At 39.5% G+C, this 21,013-nt stretch overlaps 1 protein-coding gene across 4 annotated transcripts in view; it reads left to right on the top strand.

Moving 5' to 3' along the window:
* Positions 1-21,013, top strand: part of mtor (mechanistic target of rapamycin kinase) — a 367,630-nt gene that overhangs the window by 241,229 nt on the left and 105,388 nt on the right. For all 4 annotated transcript variants that reach the window (XM_041205820.1, XM_041205819.1, XM_041205818.1 and 1 more), the window contains 3 exons: positions 7,052-7,152; positions 9,813-9,928; positions 19,839-19,916. In XM_041205820.1, coding sequence (XP_041061754.1) covers positions 7,052-7,152; positions 9,813-9,928; positions 19,839-19,916 — 295 coding nt within the window. The remainder of the gene's footprint in view (positions 1-7,051; positions 7,153-9,812; positions 9,929-19,838; positions 19,917-21,013) is intronic.

Here is a 21,013-nt window from a genome sequence, read left to right as displayed (position 1 = left end):
ATCTTCAGATGCCAGTGGTCTGCTTGATGATGGATCGTTTCACCTTAGGCACCGCGTTTCGTGTCTGCTCCGAAAGACTCAGAGGAAAACGCACGGGTGCCATTAGCCATTGTTTGGGCAGGTATCCCTTATCCTCAAGCAACCATCCCTATAATTGAGGCCCTCCAAATACATGAGACACTCAGGATGTACAAGTGATGAGAACTCCCTGGCACAAATGTGCATGACGTGCTCCTGATGATTGCACTCCAGTGGAACGTTCCCGAAGTGGAACCCTTTCCTGTTGATGAACATCGGGGGCTGGTCCCATTAAGCTCTCAATATCACATGTGCAATTGATTGCACCTTGTATTCTAGGGAAGGCTGAGATAGCTGCAAATCCCAGAAATCTAGCAGCCTGGCTAGCTTCATCGAGTGTGAAGTTCACATAATGATGAGCCTTACTGTAGAGGGCATCTGTCACCTTGATACATTTATGTGCCAAGGACTATGAGATGCTGCATAGTCTTGTGGATCCCTGGAATGCTGGTGACCTTCAGGGAGGCTGGCAGGGAATGTCCTCCCAATCCACGAGACTTTAGTGAATGTCGCTGATATGATTCTCCACATCTCTTGACAAGCGGGCATTGTCTGTCGCTCATCTCCAGGTAGGAAGACCCTTTGTTGTGCAATCGCCTCCATGGGATGGGTCTAACCTCCTCATCCTCTTGGTGTTGCTGCGGTTCCCCTGGACCTGAGGCGGGGCCTCCTCTCGAAGCTGGGTTAGAAGGCGCCGGGCCCTTCTCCTCAATCAGATCACTGCCATCAAGAAAGCAGCATTGAGCACAGGCTCCCCTGGGGACTGATAGATGCAAGAGATTAATGAACATTGGGCAAATAAAGTAGACCTCCCACTTACAAACAGCCAATGAACATCAGGGGCTGGTCCCATGGAGCTCTCAATATCACATGTGTGCAATTGATTGCACCTTGTATTCTAGGGAAGGCTTTTCGCTGATACATCTTTCCAGCTGAGGTGCACACTCTCAAATCTAGGTGATCATGATGCCAACCCTCATGTTTGACATCTCAATCCCACAGAGGTAGGGAGAGGGTTGGACACATTCAAGAAATGTGCCACCTTACCAAAGGTATGCCTGTAATCTTATGATCTTGTATGCTGATCCATCTGAACTTGCACTTCAGCTATGACTGGATTCCCTCTGGTCTGTCATCCATGCCAATTAGCGAAAGCACGTTAGAGGCTTTCATTGATGATCTGGCAGATGTTCAGCAGCTGTGTTCCCTTAATGGTTGCATGCATTTTTCATTCTCACATACTTCTCTGTTAAACCTCAAATGGAGCGACTGTATTGTGAAGCCGAGGGCTCTTACGGTCTCTCGTAGTAGCGCAAGAAAAGGCAATAGCTCCAATTGCACCTTCTCAAAGAAGTCTTCCTCTTTTCTCTCAGCTTTGACTCTATTTCAGTGCTGAGACTTTAATTAGTTTTAGGGTGTCCCCTGAAAGGGCCCCTGAGTGGAGTCCTGGGCTGCTCCCACACTGACTCAGACCTCTCCTGTGCAGATTCTTTTCCCGTTTCCAGCTCAAACTATGCAACAACTTTGTGCTTTCAAGATGGTGGTGATGCTTTTTTATTCTTAGTCCAGTTTCAACCCTCTGCCTATCAGTATTCAGGTCCCTTCAGTCTTCCTGGAACCCCACGATGTGCAGGTAGAGCTCTCTCCGGTTATTCTCCAGTCTCCCCCAGTAATCCTGGATCCTATTGTAATTGTGGTTGACTTTCCAATCCTCCCACTTGAATTGCCATGTGGATATCACCCCTCCCCATCTCAAGGCTCTGTGCATGGTCATGTACAGAGGAGACCCCTCAGGAGAGCTTTGAATATCCCCCTCTTTATTTTGTATACCCCATTTACAGGCTGCAGATGCCTCCCCCAACCATGACCATCCCACCTTCAGCCCAATACCAAATCAAGCCCATGGCCACTGACTGTAAGACCATGACCATGCCCTGCACATCTAGCTGTGCCTTATTCTGATTGACCACAGAGTCCTTGCCCTCAATGAAGCAGGATACGAGGTGCATGCCATGCATAGCCCCAGAACATGGCCTGCAAAACCCCAGGATTGCCTTTCTCTCAACACAACTTCTTGGCCCCAGAATCGGGACTATGACTATCTTTCAATGAGCTGGTCTGTTCCTTTTTTACTGATGATGACTGTCTCCCTCCCCCCACAACCCTCCATCAGTCTCTGTGCAACCCGTTCCTTTTATGCAAGCCTTTCCCCACCCCCACCTCGATGAATCTCTGTGCAAACTATCTCTTTTGTGCCACACTAACACAACCCCCACTTGTATTCGGAGTCAGCGTGCATCCCCTCACATTCATTCAGTTCGATTCCCATCCACCCCTTTCTGTCTCTGTGGTTTAGTTTTCCATGTCAGGCTCCAGCTTCCCCACCCTCAGTCTCCCCTCTGCCTGCCGTTGTCTCCCCCCACCCATCTCCAACCCCACCAGTGCCCATTATCCCCTGTATCTCCTTCCTCCTTCCCCTCTACACCACCCCCCTCCAAGCCCCCATTGCCCATTGTGCCCCCCCCACCCACCTCTGTTGAATTTTGAGACTTATTCTACCTTTCCCTACTATAAATTATTATTTCTCAAGGCATTAAAACTGTGAAACTCTTTGCTTTCCTCACTCTTCCCATCTTCCAATAAGCTATAGCTTTTAAGCTCAATTATAGAATTATATTATAAAAATTGCTTTTTGTTGAACTTTTCTCCATCTCTTTTCCACCTTGGTGTCCTGTACTGTTCTCTGTCCATTTTATCAATTTATTTTTCAACCTATTCGATAGCATTTGGCTTCCAGTGCAGTTGTACTGTCCTACATAATTGTTCTCAACATAAAAACGACGTAGCTTACCAAAAATTCTTGCCTGATTCCAGGGATAGCATTGATCTGATCTGGTTTAAAACTGTTCACTTGAAGATTAAGGCAATTTATATTACAATTAATTTTTTGTCTTGGGGTGGTTCATCTCCAAAATCATTGAATGAGGATCTGACTGAGGTAGTGGAGGACTTTCTACAGCCACAAAATCTACCACTTTGAGGAAAGGAAGAATAAGGGAGAAACTGAAGGGGAAAGTAAATGAATATTAAACCACCTCACCATGTTCTTGAAATTTCCATGCTTATATGTAAATTATAGGAGTTAGGTTCTGAATTTTAAACTAAATTAGAGAAGAAATAACTCTTCAGTTGTTCCTCTACTGTTCTATTTAGTGTTGTATTTGTATGTATCTCACAGCCATTACTACTAGCATCCAATTGCGATGTGCTATTTAGTCCAATGTTGCTGCCCTTAGGCTGCAGGCCATCCGATCTGTTCAATATCTGCACTATGCTGGTGTCAGAAATGCACCGACCTTCTATTTACTGTATGGGTTCATTTCAAATACCACCAAGATTTTTTAATATAGTTCATTCTGGCTTTCCAGAATGTTTGCAGCTTCTAAGTTATTGTGAGCGCAAACAAAATTTTCCAGAGGTAAATCATAGCATTTAATTTGACCTTGCTGAGTACAGTTGTTTTTTTGCAATATTTAGCACATGTGATGCATTTATCTTTCCTGAGTTTTCTAGAGACCCATGTTTAATCTGGTCATCTGTACGTGTTAAAAGTTATCTATCACATGGTGATGAAATGTCACAGGTGTTTGTGTTGGAAGGTTACAGAACCTCTTATTTTTGACTCCTTTTGATGTGTAAAATTAAAATGACTGCAGTTTGTTTTTACTGTCAATAAAGATTTGCATAGAGGTCTGAGGCACTGCTCTCAAACAGCAGCCATCTGTTTCCACATGGGAAAATTACTCTCCTGGAACTAATCAGAGGCAGTGCCAAATCTAAACTAGTGACATGTTTAATTCATACTAGATACCATCACCTGTGGGTCCTGGCACTGATTTTCTACTTAATCTTTCAATCCATGTTAAATTATGTTTTTGTGTGTTCTCATGACTAAGTTGAGAACACCGAATAGAGCATTGTTCAAAAATGAATACCAAGACACTTGAAGGGACCTTTTTGATTCTGGAAACTAGTCTACATTCATCCTGTTGATGGGGATATAGTGATAATAGTTGATGTAGATCAAATCAGTATATATCCCGACTGATATATGTTATGCAGTGATTCATCACCAAAATTGCTGAATTAGATTTTTTATTTTTAAAAATTGCCTGATGTAGATATGAGCCTGTATTTTGAGGCAGGAATAACTGCCGGATGTAGATATGAGCCTTTATTTTGAGGCGGGAATAACAATGAGGCAGTCAGCGCTCTCTGTTATTGAGTAAATTAGATGATGTCCGCTGTCCCCATATGTTCAGTTAAATGTAGAAATCAGCAAGGTACTTTGAGTTGCTTTGCTCCTCCAAAAGCTTCAATATAACAGTATCTTTCCAATAGACATACATGAAAGGATGTGAATTTTCAGTACTTACTAGATTCCCATTAAACATGCCAGAACTAGTAGGGACTTATCCCTCAAGTATAAGTTTAACAGCATGTTAAGTTTAATTAATGCCAAAGTATCTCCCTGGCAGTGAAAACTTTTCTAAGTGTGCAATCACGTTCCTTCAGGCTTTAATTGTTGTTGGTGATTTTTAAAAAATACATCTTTTTACTTTTCTTGAGACTCTTACCTCTCTCAATGTCATCTTCCCCCTCAATTTCACTTTTGGTACAAGATTTGGCATTGAATTAAATATTCTAACTTACACATCCTGGTTCAGTCTCTGCAAGCCTCAGGAAAGATTCTTCAATCTGGTTAAGGGGCCACATCATTGCTTGCTTTGTTCACACAGGTCCCAGATCCAGTGGGGCAGGTGCTGTGCTGAAATTGATTTCTAATAACCAGTGAAAAATATACAGAAGGTCTATGGGCGTGAAGTGTATTGTACAGCGAGTACCATTCATTTGACACTGACAGCGCAAATATAAAATCAGTGATGTGTATACAATTTAACCAGTATATAGAATATATGTAAAGATGTCTGGCTTTAGAGCTGTTTATTAATGCATTAACCTTGGAATGTTAACTTCATCCCATACATTGTAGGAGTACATCTACTTTGGGGGTTGAGAGAGAAAAATAAAAATATTCTCATGAAACTATAGAAAGGAGGTGCAGAATGTTGTTGTTTCTTTCAGTGTTGCATATACATATGAAGAAAAAGTTTGCTAGTTGAACTCAAGCAGATACTCTATTCAGTTTCTAGCCTGTGTTATGGCACAGCAGATGGTAAATGCCAAGCTGCTCAAATCCCAGAGGGAAACTTGAAACAGCTGCCACAACTGTTGCCTTAAATTCCGTACTAATTAGTCCACCAAGACATTGAGGATTTTTTACAAAACTAAATCAAGCATTTATTAATAAACGAAAAGGTTTTAAGCACATACATAGGCCTATAAATTACTACTATAATAACTCCTAAATCCCCTAATTAATCTAGCTCTGACTTGTACCTTCCTTAAGGCAATAGTAAAAACAAATAGACCCAGGCAAAGCACGCAATACCTTGGACAGTGAAATTCAAAGTGAGTTTTCTTAGCTTTGGTTCCTATAGGCAGCAACTTGATGCACAGAGGCTAGAGGCTTTTCACACTTGTGTTAGATCTTAGATTGCCTTACACATAACCTCATCTCCTTTATACATGTTTCTCCCTTTTAATGCAAATTCCATTGTTCCCATATGTTTTTGCAACTTTAATTTTCTCATAATATAAATCTTTTCATAGTTTCATTATCAGTAACCTTTGGGAAAAATAAACACACTGTTTGGCTTAGCTTCTGCTGACTAAGTGTAACATCTTACCATCTCCTTGAAATTCACACTACTCTGGTTTATCCAAAAGTACAAATTTTCCTTACACCTCAGGTTCTAAAACTTTAGCCATGTTTACGTATTAGCATTTCAAACCTAGCTCCCCTTTTGATAACTCAAAATCTCCAGACCAAATGTCTCCAATTCAATTAAATCCCACACACACACTATCCAAACCCCGCTATTGACCTACCTTTAGAATAAATCACAATATTATGAAAATTATATTTTTATGACACCTGGAAATTAATTCAGTTTGAAAAGTCAAGCAAGGGATAATGTTCTGAACAATTCGATGCAAAGCTTTTCTCCCTTTGTACCTGTTTATAGTACTCATCCGTGTCCTAGCCCTGAACTACATACAGTGGCCAGGAAGGGATCCATTTTGACACCGTTCCCAGTTGCCAACAGTAGCCAAAAATGTATCCCTGACCGGGTGGAGCATCTATCTGCGGGGCAACTGGACTAATGGCAAGTTCTAGCGTAGCAATTGATTGTAGCCTATAGTGGCTACTTCTAGGTCATTTCCTGGGCATATCACAGGCCAGTGTGCTGCTATGTGTGCAACCAGAGAGCATTAAAGCGGCCCTCTTAGCTTTAGGTCAAAACAAACTGACATAATAGTACAACTCATGTGGCCTCATACTGTGTGGGAATAGGAGAAAGCCTACATCAGCATATATATACAATGTCCAGATGGTGCTTTAATATGCATGCTCAACAAAACTTCCAAAACTGTCAAGCTAGGCTATGGTTCCAAGATATATAGAGGATGCATATTAGTAGAAGAATGATGAGAACTCCCTCTTTACACGGTAAGTAATCTTTCCTTCTCTATGATATATTACAACCTAACCTAACTGCATTTCTGGACAAGATAGGTGCCCCAGGGCACTCTTGCTGCTTCAGTCACCCAATAACCATCATTAACACCAGCAATTGTAAAGATTGTAACACGACTGTGCCCATATGTGCAACTATACCAGCATATATCAATGGACGAATGATATCAATGAATGTTTTTGCAAAAGGTGAATAGGAATAATGTCCAAAACTGTGAACCAACATGGAAATCAATAACATTCAAGGTTTTTTTTTTAAAAAAGATAAATGGGTATTTCAGCTGTCTAAACTTGCTGCACCTGTTCTTTCAGGGGACAGCTCCATCAACAGTGTTGTGAAAAATGGACGATGGTGTGTGAAATCACACAAGCAAAAATGGCAAGAATGGCAGCTGCAGCTGCATGGGGACTAGGTATGTGATTACCTTCAAGTATCAGAGGGGATAGATAACGTGTAATTTGCATTGTCACTTCCATTTCATTTGTTAATTTTAATCAGCATGTTCTGGGATTTTTTTTCTAATGAGTTTCTACACTAAAAGTAGAATTTGTGTGTAGGAGAGAAAATAAATTTGACTCAAGCTTTAAATTGTAACTAGCCTTTAGTTCAAGTGTGTACTATAACAAAATTACAGTTCATCAGCCTGATAAAGATGACTTTGCATTGTGCAAAGATGCAACTACTGTGATGCCTCATCAATATGACATTTCTCAATAGCAAACACCAGAGACTCGAGTGCTGAGCTAACAAAGTATAATTGGTGTGTGTTATGATCTATATTTAATTATATGTAGCTTTGTATCTTCATTTGAAGTTGATCTTTATTTATTGTGGTTTCCTATTAAATGTCAGCTTCTGCCTGATTGTTACATGGGATTACATACAAGTTGCAGCACGGACAGTCCATTTGGCCCAACTGGTCAATAGCGATGTTTGTTTCAGAGTCCTCCATTCAGCTTCATCTCATTCTATGAGCACGACTTCTAGTCCTTTCTCCCTCATACACTTATCCAGCATCCACCTTCAATGTGTTTATACAATTTGCCTCAGCTACTCCTGAGGTAGCAAGTTCCACATTCTAACTCTCTAGGTAAAGCTAAAATCAAAAGGGGCATCCGTGGTTTAGAGTCTGATGTTAAAGTTGGTCTATTAAGTTTAATAGTTATTGCATACATTGTTTGTAATAAGATACAGTGTATGGAGCAAGGGGCAGTTTGCCTTACTCCACATCCCCTTGTTCAGCATTGTTCCTTGATTTATTTTTTCATGAACTGTGATTCTTTTAATCTGAAATTCGAGCAGTAATCACAATACAAGGCAGTTTGACAGAATAACCAAACTCTTGAATAAAGTGTGGCTTGTGAACAGTGCAGTGCATTGCAGCACCAGTATGAGGCGCCACAGGGTAGTGTGAAGTGCACAGTTTCATTTCTTCCACCACTCTGCTAAATTGTGGGAGCGGAGGAGAAGGGAAGTCCTTGTCACATAATTGCAAGGAGCTGATTTGCAATAATATTTGTGAAGATTTAGGATTAATTTACTCACCTCTCACATTGGCTGCTATGTCATGGGTGGTCCAGGCAAATGATTGAGGATTGCAGGGGAAAAGGAAGGATTTCATACCCTCATAAATAAATAATGTGTGCCCTGTATATTTTGACTACTCTACAAAGCATTTTTTGAAAAGGGGAAAATTGAAAACTAAAAGTAAGGAGTCTAGATTCAGTGGAAACCTTTAGTAATTTTGTTGATGCAGATTCCAAACTGCCCTGCTTTGATGTATAGAACATGATGTATTATGAAGTTACTAACACTCATTTGTTTTCACTACACCATAAAAACAACCTCAGATTGGATATTTTTCACTCACTGAGAGCTGCCATTGATTACTCATGAAAAGACCATTAGCAGCCGGCGGGCTCCAGACTATAATATCATGCTGCTTGCTGAAATTACAGAAAAATTTCATTCTTTAGATTCTAAGTTTTCCTTTTACTGTTGTCAGGGTGCAGGGTGACTAGTAATCCACAGAAATGAGAGTCATAAAGCTCCCATTTTGTGAAATCTCATAATTGAAAAACCCTTATTTTCACATTTATAGTTTTGGTTTATTTTAGTCAACCCAAATAAGTAGAATTTGAAAATATTAACTTAATACCTTGTTTATTTCCATTGCCAGCATTACTCGTCCAGGCCCTGTTGATGAGTATATTCATTGACAAAAGTCTTCCTGTGTATGTCCAACATTGGCCTGTCCACAATTATGATGGAACTATGTCAATCTTCAATGTCTAAATTTTCACTTGACTTGAAAACAGCTTTGAAGAGTTGTTTTAAAGCACTTAAAATCCATTTTTAAAGTTTTGCTCCCAATTCTCAAATGAACAGTGGGACCCAAGAGCAGAAACATGGTAAATAAATGATTTTACAACCATTTCTATGGAAAAATAGATTACAGAGGGAAAATAATGAATACGAGTAAGATTTATTGACAATAGGAAGAAGAAAAAGCAGTGAAGATGTTTGGAGCCCTACTTTTCTCATTTGAAAACTGGACATCATTTAAAAAGAAACTAAATGCAAACTAGAATTCTGTAAACTATAATTAAGGCAATTGATCTGTTAACACCCAGATTCTTGCAGGGAACTGAAATTTTCTGGAATTTATGCATGAGAACAGTACTTAACAAAGCAAGGTAAATGTACAGGATTTGATCTGGGACAAGTTAAATCATTTGCCCAACTGCAAGAAAAAATAATAGGCTCGACTGCATTTTTGAGGAGCAGTATTACAAAAGCGAAATAGAACAACAAAAGTAGACAATCTGATGAAAGGCCATCGACATGAAACATTATCTGTGTTTGTCTCTTCTCAGATGCTGCCAGACTTGCTGACTATTTCTAACATTTTCTGTTTTTATTACAACAAAAGTAAAGGCTATTTTCCTTAGCCAAACAAATGTGGGGAATACCATAACTGGTAATTTAACCAATCAAGCTTCATCAGATAACAGCTTGGCTAACATCGTGCGTATATGTATAATTTCACACTCTGTGCATGTTTATTGATAGGTCACTGGGACAGCATGGAGGAGTACGCTTGTATGATTCCAAGAGACACACACGATGGCGCCTTCTACAGAGCTGTGCTGGCATTGCATCAAGACCTCTTCTCCTTAGCCCAGCAGGTATGTCAGTTTTAACTGAACAATTTGTACAGTTGATCAGAACAAGAGAAAATCTGATCACTCCCATTGACATTCAACAACATTACCACTTGTAGTCATTTTAATCTTTATAATTTGTTATCAGTTATCTAACCAATCAGGATTGACTGAACCGAATATGGTGGGTAGGTTGAATTTAGCCAGACTTTGGGTCAGGATATAGTACACTAGTTATTCAGCGAAAGCATATGTCTGTGACAAGCAGTAAGTACTGGTCCAGGTCATACAGAATGGCTGGTATGCATGAACAGCTCTTCCTTTCTTCTTCTTTCTCTTTTCCTCTGTGCCTAATGTCTTCACAACTTCTCAAACTACCCAAGAGTATTAGCATGGATCCACCCTCAGGAGTTTTTCTTCACCGACTACTACACTGCGACCTCCTAAAGTCTCTTACTTTATACCCGTTTTCAGAGGTGAACCTGGATGGATTATTGACAGAGCTTTATTGTCCCATAAAGGTTTCCTCTATTAAATGCTGAGCTCTTTGTCTAAACCATGGGCTAAAAACCACCTGCCATGAGCTTTACACATACTTTGCATGTACCTTCTGTTATTGATCAGTCTGGCCTTTACATCCTCCTTCCTTATCTGACACTAGACTGTTCCCCATGACAGGTTTTATCATTCCCTTCCATCTCAGCTCTGGTCTTCAAATGCCTTCAGGGACTCTTTTGTTCAGGCTATCAGTTATTTATGCCAAAAGCTGTTTGTAAGGCTTGTTAATGAGGTGTTCATAATGTCTATCCGGTCTAAGTGGTCTATTCCTTTGTTAGACTATTGAACTGTAGGGTTGTTCAGTGAAGTAATTTCTATTTTGCTTCCACACGCTCATTTCAACATACATCTTAATTAAGCAATGCTAACTGAAAATCCTAACATAGCTTTGAAGTATTTGTTTTAAGTGTCTATCCAGTTGCTCTCCCACTATTGCAGAAACCTCATTTGACGATGGCTCCATTTTGGGTCTAACTACAGCTGTTAGCACATAAGAATAATCATTTCACTGATTTGTTTCTAAAGAAATGAAAGCTTAAGCAGATTTCAGTGCAACAAAACTTACAGCACTGTCTATTTCAGGCTGACTGCTAAATAAATGTTTATTGAAGCATATTTCTAATTTCTGACATGTTGCTGAATGCCCCACCATTAACATCCTGGGGGTTACCATTGACCAGAAACTTAACTGAACCCAGCCATGTAAATACTGAGACTCCAACAGCAGGTCAGAGGCTGGGAAATTTGCAGCTAGTAACTCACCACCTGACTCCACAAAGCCTGTCCACAAGCATCTACAAAGCCCAAGTCAAGAGTTATGATGATGGAATACCCCTCACTTGCCTGGATGAGTGCAGCTCCAACACTGAAGAAGCTTGACACCACCCAAGACAAAGAAATCCACTTGATGGGCAACCAATCCACCACCTTATACACTCACTCTTGCCAGCATCAACACACAGTGGCAGCAGTGTGTACCATCTACAAGATGCACTGCAGCAAAGCCAAGACTACTTCAACAGTACCTTCCAAATTTGCAACCTCAACCATTTAGAATAAGAAGCGTGGCAGATGCATGGGAACACCACCACCCACAAGGCCCCCTCCAAGTCAATAAACATCCTGACTTAGAACTACATAGCCATTCCTCCACTGTCACTGGCTTAAAAATCCTAAAACTCACTCCCTAACAGCACTGTGGGCGTACCACAAGGACTGTAGCAGTTCGAGACAGTGGCTCGCTACCATGTGATCAAGATCATTAGGCTTGGACAATGAATGCTGGCCTTGTCAGCAATGCCAAAATCCCATAAATGAATTAAAGATAAAGTTTAACATCTTGTGAGATTGCTGAAAAAAGAGACATCTAAGCTTTTTGTCTTGCATGCATCAGGACACTCAAGAATGCCAATATAAGGGGAAGACAACAATTTACGCTGTAAGTGAAGAGAATGCTGATTGGTTGGCAAGTGGCGTTGCCATGGAAAGTGCATAACTGATGGCTGAAGATGTTAACTGCCAAGCATTGTTTGAAATTTAAACCAGGCAGTTCGACTCTGGTCAAGGCATTGCCCTGAGAAATGAGTCAGCGAATGACTGTCACTTATTTTGTTTAACTGAAACAGGCGCAATGTGTGTATATGTTCTTTCTGTCTGCAAAGACAGGTCCTGGGGGTTTGTTGGATATTAGTCCCTGAAGTTTCTCCAATACTTTTTCTCTGCTGACATTAATTTCATTAATTTCCTCACTCTTTTTAGTCACCAGCTTACCCTCTATTTCTGGTATGAAACTTGTGCATTCTACTGTGACGACAAATACAAAATATTTGTTTGATGTCTCTGCCATTTCCTCATTCCCCATGATAATTTCTCCTGTCTCTGCTTCTAAGGGACCAACGTTAACTTTAGCTACTCTCTTATATATTTACAAAAGCTCTTGCAATCTGTTTATATATTTCTGGCTCGTTTACTCCCATATTTTGTATTTTCCCTTTTTATCGATTTTTTTGGTGGCCCTCTGCTGGCTTCTAAAACACTCCCAATCTTCAAACTTGCTACTGTTTTTTTTGCAAAATTATAAGCCTCATCTTTAACTTCCTGAGTGAGCCAGGGATGTGTTTTTCTTCATGAGTTTTTGTTTTTCAATGGAATGTATTTTTGTTGAACATTTTGAATTGTTTCTTTAAATGTTTCTCACAATTCATTTGCCTCCATACCTTTTAGTCTATTTATCCAATTAACTGTAGCCAGTTCACCCCCCGTACCTATGAAATTGGCTTTGTTTAATTTTAAGATTCTTGTTTGTGATTGGAGTATGTCGCTTTCAAACTTAACATGGAATTAAATGGTATTATTTTCACTATTTCCCAGTAGATATTTAACTATAGCATTACTAATTAGCCCTGCTTCATTATACAATATTAGATATAAGATTGCTTTATCCCTAGTCAGTTCCACAACATATTGCTCCAAGAAACTCAGGAAAATATTCTACAAACTTACCTTCTAGACCGCTCTTACCTATTTGATTGTCCCAGTCTATGAAGATTAAATCCCCCACAACTATTACATTTCCTTTGTTACAAGCTACGATAATTTCTTGATGAAAGCAAAATACTGCGGAGGCTGGAAATCTTAAATAAGAACAAAAAATGCTGGAAAAACTCAGGTCTGGCAGCATCTGTGGAGAGAGAAACAGTTAATGTTTTGAGTCCGCATGACTCCTCTTCAATAATTTCTTGTTTAATGCTCTGCCCAATGGTATAACTACTCTTGTGGAAGTAAGTTTATAGACCCCCAAAGTGTTTTCTGTCTCTTACTATTCCTAATTTCCACCCATATTGATTCCACTTCACGCTCTTCTGGAGCCAGATCCAGATCCTTTCTCACTAATGATCTTATGTCATCCTTTACTATAAGGACTGCCCCTCCTCATTTGCCATTCTGTCTGTCTTTCTGAAAAAATGTGTACCCTGGAATATTTATTTCCCAACCTTGATCACCTTATAACCATGTCTCTGTAATGGCGATTAGATCTAAATCATTTACCTCCATTTGTGCCACTGATTCATCTCTCTCTGTGTAGATGCTTTGTGGGTTCAGATAAGGAACCTTTAGTTTTATTTTATTATTTCTGTTCCCTGCAATGACCTTATTCAATGATGTAAAATTTTTGTTAAACACTTTGTCCCTTCCTGCTTTCCTGTCCCACTATGCTCTATCAACATTGCTATTATGTCCTGATGCCTCGGCCTGTTTCTTTGGATTTCTAAATCTCCCTTCACCCAAACCCTCTCATAGCTTAAAGTCCTGTCCACAGCCCTAGTTATACAATTGGCCAGGACACTGGTCCCAGTCCTCGACCCAGCCATCTTCAGTTGCATCATCAATGACCTTCCTTCCATCACAAGATCAGAAGTGGGGATGTTCGCTGAAGATTGCACAATTTTCAGCACCATTTGCGACTCCTCAGATACTGAAGCAGTCCATGTCCAAATGCAGCAAGACCTGGACAATATCCAGGCTAGGGCTGACAAGTGACAAGTAACATTCACGTTACACAAATGTCAGGCAATGATATTTCCAACAAGAGAGAATCCAACCATCGCCCCTGGATGTTCAGTGGCATTACCATCCCTGAATCCCCCACTATCAATATCCTGGGGGTTACCATTAACCAGAAACTGAACCCGACTAGCCATATAAATACTGTGACTACAAGAGCAGGTCAGAGGCTAGGAATCGTGCGATGAGTAACTCACCTCCTAATTCCCCAAAGCCTGTCCACCATCTACAAGGCACAAGTCAGGAGTGTGATGGAATACTCTCCACTGGCCTGGATTAGTGCAGATCCCACTTATCACTCCCACAACACTCAAGAAGCATGATACCGTCCAGGGCAAAGCAGCCGAATTGATTGACACAGCATCCACAAACATTGATTCCCTCCACCACTGATGCACGATAGCAGCAGTGTGTACTGTCTACAAGATGCACTGCAGTAATTCACCAAAGCTCCTTCTCCAGCACCTTCCAAACCCACAACCACTACCATCTAGAAGGACAAGGGCAGCAGACACATGTGAACACCACCACTTGGAAATTCCCCTCCAAGTCACTCACCATCTTGACTTGGAAATATATCGCATTCCTTCAGTGTCGCTGGGTCAAAATCCTGGAACTCCCTTCCTAACAGCACTGTGGGTGTATCTACACCATACAGACTGCAGCAGTTCAAGAAGGCAGTTCACCACCACCTTCTCAAGGGCAACTACCGATGGGCAATAAATGCTGGCCCAACTAACGAAGCCCACATCCCATGACTGAATAAAAAAAATGGGACCTATCCCAATGGAATAGCTACTCTTCCCTGGGTGCTGATATGATTAATTGAATTCCCTTCTTCCCATACCACTCTTTAAGCCTCGTGTTTAATTCTCTAATCTGCATGACCCTATGCCAATTGGCACATGGCTCAGGTAACAATCCAGAGATGGTTACCTTTGATGTTTTGCTTTTTAAATTTGACCCTTATACCTCAAATTCTCTTAGCAGAGAATTTATCATTCCTGTTTCTACCCATGTCGTTAGTTCCCACGTGGACTGTGAAAACTGGATCCTACCCCTCCCACTTCAAGTTCCCCTTCAGCCAAGAGGAGATGTCCTGAACCCTGACACCAGATAGGCAACACAAACTTATGAGCTCCTGATCATCATACAGAGAACAGTATCTAATCCCCGACTATACTGTCTTCTATCACTACCACATTCCTCTTCTCTCACCCCACTTAAATGGCATCCTCCACCATGGTGACATGGTTAGACTGTTCATCCACCTTACATCCCTTCTCCTCGTCGACACACACATAGCAAGCACTACTTACCTGTTGGACAAAGTCAGAGGCTGAGGCTCTTCCATCACTACATGGTGTTTCCCCATACCTGCTTGACTTGCTACCCTTGTGTCCCTGATCATTGCCAAACTCTAAGGTTCTGCCAACCCTAAGGGGTGCGACTGCCTCCTAGAATGAAGTATCCTGGTAAATCTTCACCCTCCCTGGTGCACCACAATGTCTGCAAGTCAGACTCCAGCTCAGTAACTCTGAGCAGAAGTTGCTTCAGCTGTGGACACTTACTGCATATATGATTGTCTAGGATTGCATTGCATTCCACAGATTATCACATGCTGCAATCATGGCACACCACAGCCCTGCCATTTCGGTCCAACTTTATTTATTTAATTAGTAAATTAGTTAATAATTTATGCAGATAAAGTAATAGAAAGTTGCACTCACCTAGCTTGGGGACAAAGGAAGAAAACTCATCAACTACTGCAGGCAGAAATGAAGCAGCAAAAGGAGCACCTCTTTGCCCCTGAACAAAATTCCCAACTACATACTACCTCTCACTTCGGCGTAGTCACCCCTTCGTGCAGTTTGAAAAGCGTGTCTGCTTATATAGAGCCTCTCTCAGTCGCTGCAACAACATACCCATGACAGACAATATGTCCTGTATAGAATAGCACAATAGATTCCAGGTTGTGAAAATATTTATATTCTACTGTACCTGGGTCAGTATTGAAATGTATTTTGTTTGCGTGGATTAATGCAACGTTACTTCTGGACCAAGAGTTTCCTTCTTGGGTGTAATCAGCAGTCCTGGCCTCAAAATTGCAAAGGAATTTTGGAATTGAATTATTTTCAGGTTTGTGTTCAAAATTATTTGTTTATTGTCTAGCGTAAAATCTGCCATGAACAATCGCAATTGGGCAACATTTTATTTTTAAACACATTTTATTTTTAAAATTTAATTTTGAACAAAAATGGTTTTGCATTAAAAATATTCCTTGATATATTTAAGTGTGATAACTTGGTGCAGCTTTACTAATACAGCTGAAAATGAGATTATAATGAAAAATAAGCATTTTTAATCAGTCCGCCACTTGGGAGTAACTCATTTTAAATAACTTTTAAAAACTGTACAGAACCATTTACTAGTTTAATTGGTATACAGTAGTCATATTCTTCGTAAACTAAAAAATTATGTCAAACTTTTAAAATGTGCCTATTTGTGTCCATGCCCCTAAAAATGAAATTCATTTTAAGGGCTTCCATGAAGGCTTGCAAATGGGCACAATTAGCGGAAGCATACAATGGTAATTAATACAATTAGTTTTGTGGGTGGTTTTGGTTTTCTAGCAGTATTTTTTTAAAACCAACACGAAAGATCATGGAAATTTGATTTTCACCAAATGTACACTTGAAATTCCTAGGCCTTCTGCACTAGTTTGGTCGATTTTAGGTGAATTGCGTGAAAAAGAATGGCACATTCGGACTCCTTCCCTGGTCTTTTATATCAAAACTTGGCTTCGCAGCCCACCCACAGTTCCACAGCACACACTTGCTGTCATTTTTGTAATTTACTTAAATTGGCACCTCCAAAAATGAACATTCTCTGGTCATTTATGTCAGTGCTGTGCACAAACTGACTACTATGTTTACCTACATTTCAGCAGTGACTTCACTTCAAATATAGTCACTTTGAATTGGTAGTGAAGTGCTTTGGGACTTCCTACAGCTGTGAAAGGTGCTACATAAATGCAAGTTCTTCCAAATAGGGAAAATAGAGGATTGTTTTCACATGCACGTTAATAACTTTCAATCATAAACAAAAAAAAGACAGGATATACTATACAGAAACAATCAGGATTGTATATCAGCCAAAATATTTGGATGCTTAACAATTCTAAATTTGCTTTTGGAACTAGATGTCTTAAAAATGAAGGTTTCTATAAATTTTAAACAATATATGTGCAAGTGTTTGTGTGTTTGTTCAAAGTATGCATTTAGAAACACTGTGCAGGCACAAAAATGTCAGAAATCTATTTGTAACCTCTAAAGCTCTTATTAATACTAAATCATTGAAAAATTGGCTCTTCTTGTTCTCAGCATTTTCATGTGTGCGGGCTTTTATTCTAATATTTGGGCTGCTTTTGTAATGATTGCTAGTGTTTTCTTTATCAATGCTGTTCATTGAGAAATATTTGCATGTGCAGTGCATCCATCAGAATCTCGACTTTCAGGTGGGAGTCCTTTATCAAAGCTGATGAATAGCCATTCATTTTAAAATCAGTGGGTTATCGCCAGCATTAAAATTCCACTGATGAGTGAATCATAGTCTCAGGTCTCCACTGAAAGATTAAACTATAATTTCTTCCAAATGCTAACAAACCTGCTTTGTATTTCCAACATTCAAACTTTCCTTTTTCTCTTAAAGGTGAGGTTATAATTACATGAATTCAAACAAAATCTTTTTTTTTAATGATTTAAATCCCCCTACATCCACTGAAAGTGGACAGGTTTATGCTCTGGGCACTTCATTTATCTGCCTGTGTGCATTACCTTTTCACCCAGTAACTTCACTAAAACAAATTTTGAAATTTGATTAAAGTTTGAACAAAGAAATTGGGGGCAGTAAGGGAGTTTGTGATTATGTTCTTAAACTCATATTTAATTGTGAGCACACATGGAAGGTTGTGTCTCATGCTGAGAACAGATCTCCAAACCAGCCATTTGAGGTTTTAAAATAACGTCACTGGGACATAACATGCTTACTGCCAGCTGTTTTTTGTTTCATTCTGAGGCCTGATTGCTTTGACCTACTTCCTATCATAGACTCTAGTTACAGTGATCCCTGACCTCATCAATAAATCATTAACATATTTTGACAACCTGTGTATAAGGACCAGAACTTTAATAAACTTGGGCTGGAGATAATTTTATTTTAATGTTTGTTACCTGTACCTCCCTTTATGCTGGGCACTCCTCCGTGGATCTTGCTGTAAGCACTTCAGTGCTACTTCAACTGTTGCCTTGGCATCCTTCCCTCCCTTTGCCTCACTGAGTACTACAGCATACTTGTTTTCAAGTTTAATTTATATATTTCTTTCTGATGTTTCAACTAATATTATTCATTTCTCTGTTTGCCACTCGTTGTATTATGTTGAGCAGTAACAGTGGTTGGTATTCAGGTGGGAGCCAGTTATAATGTCAAAAGATGGTTGAAGGACTCCTGTGAAATGTAATCAATTTTGGTCTAAGCCCAACTTTGATCAGTTTACAATGCAATCCCTTCAGGCATTTGCTAAGAGACCTAAGAAGGGGCTTTTCCCTTCTGACAAAAGTTTTTCAAATGACCTTTGGGAAACCTGAAAACCCCTACTGTAGCTGTCAGTTTAAGTTAGGTATATATTTTTTTTATATATATATATCTATATGAAATGATGAGCCACATTTACAAGTTTTTCCATGTACTGTTGCCTACAATGTATTGAGATGCAAATATAAGGAATTGTATACAAATGATAGATTAGCAATCAATTCTTCAACCTGTACCAACAAGCCACACTCAAGTTCCACACTGACTCTGAGGTGGGAGACAATCAGGCTAGTGTGGAGTTTTGCAACTTAATTGATACATAAGAATGGGGTTGGAGTGAGAGCGAAAGGCTAAATCAACAATTAGTTTTCCATGTGAATTAAAGTTAACTTGCTCTAACTAAGAATGTGTTTTTTTAACAAGGTAATCATAAGAAAGTGATTGTGCTGATTTTACTACTAATTTTACGTGGTTTTCAAAATAAGTTTCAACTGTGAGTAATTGTGAAAATTTGTGACTATTTGTTTAATGCAGAATTGTTACTTATAATCGGTACTTGTCACCATTATGTCCACCATCAATACTAGAAAAAGGGATTTCTTGAGCTTGAATGAGCAAAAATGAACAGAAACTTACTGAAAGAGTGGGGTTGTCAATTTGGGCATATATAAAAAAAAAAAATAACATTTTACCTCTTAGGGGAGACTGCCCCAAACATCCACTACTTTGTGCCTTACTATAAAAGGAAACTGAAACCAAATCTCTTATGATGTTGCAGAGTAGCCCAAGGATATTGAGGAATAGTTGGAAATGGGAACTCAATGGAATTGCTGCTGTGTGCCTTTGAATAAGTATTCAAACATGCATCAGCTTAAGTTAAACTCCTGCACTTGGCTTCCTTAGAAGTTAAATTTCTAGCCTCTGGCTATAAAATGTCTAGCTGCTGGAAAGGTGACATAAGAATTCTACCTCGTGGCACTTTTCTTGCTGGCCACAAAAGCATCACTTGGGGAGTAAATGGAGATGTCCTTTTTTAGCTGAACTCCACAATTTGTGTGTTGGTGCTAATGGGTGAGGTGGGGTAGGTGTTTTGGAGTGAATGTGTACATTTACAATAACCCTAGAAGATGGACTTTTCAATTAGTTCACATGGATAAAACAGCAACATATTGTTATAGGACAGAATCAAACAATCTAATATTTTCCTCTTCCATTGTAGTGCATTGACAAGGCCAGAGACTTACTGGATACAGAGCTGACTGCTATGGCAGGGGAGAGCTACAGCCGTGCCTACGGGGTGAGCCTAAGAAAGGTTGCACTTCGTGATCCATTTGAAGTGTATAATACTTCTTGTTCTTAAGTTGCATCAGTTGGTCATTAGTGATACAAGCCTTTCGATCTCGGGTGTAATAAATGATGAAACTTGGCAGTTTTACCCTTATCAGCTGGTCAATGCTGCCAAGTCACATCAGGCTATGTTACCAGCTTCTAATTGAACTCCATGCATGCAACCATCCTCAATTAAACTGCTACTATTTGTGCAGAAATAGTTTAGAATATTATCCAGTCTCTATAATGATGCCTTTTGAATCCATAGAAGAAATTTTAACACAAACTGTCAATAATGATGCTACTTATTGTAATTGGCTTAGAAACATCACTCAACTCTCCTCTCAGGCACTGTAAATACTTGCATTACTGGCTTGTTTGAGTTATTTATCGAATAGGCCATATTTTTTGCATTGGGTCGTATGATTAATGAATTGTTAAAATTGGAAAATATAAATGTAACAATGGCTACATTAATGTGAATGTGGCAGACAGCGTGATAATGAAAAACACAGAACAGAGTAATTATTTGTTGTTCTTGATGCCAGTCAAGTCTAAACTGGTGATTTCCATTGACTCGATTTGTGTCCCATATAACTTTTATGGATTCAGTTAATATATCATATTTTGTCTTGACAAATAAAAGCCAGAAACATGTCATTTTGTGCTATTTGGTATTTACTGTATTATAGCACATAAATCAGAAAATGTAGTACCCTGGACAGCTCCTAAGCAGTGTTGGGAAAATCTGATTTATAGGCCGTTGAAACTAAGTTAAAAGGCTGATTAAGATACCTGAAGTGGTCACTGTCCTTCCTTCCCGGAATCTGATTTTATTACTTGGCCATTTTTCATTTTGTTTAAAAGACCATCTTCACACCACTGAATTTATAATAATAAATCAGCTGAAAGCCCAGTCCAGAGACTTGAATATTCAAAAGGATATATGTTACATTTTTTGAAGTTAAGAAATCTGGATGAATAATTCAATCATGCTAAGTAACAGGGCAAAACTTATAGGCAATCTTATATGATGCCTATTGGTTGAAATTTCCTTCTATCCTG

This window comes from Carcharodon carcharias, chromosome 15 (assembly GCF_017639515.1).
Source record: "Carcharodon carcharias isolate sCarCar2 chromosome 15, sCarCar2.pri, whole genome shotgun sequence".
NCBI lineage: Eukaryota > Metazoa > Chordata > Chondrichthyes > Lamniformes > Lamnidae > Carcharodon > Carcharodon carcharias.
This window is presented reverse-complemented; position numbering and strand designations above follow the sequence as displayed.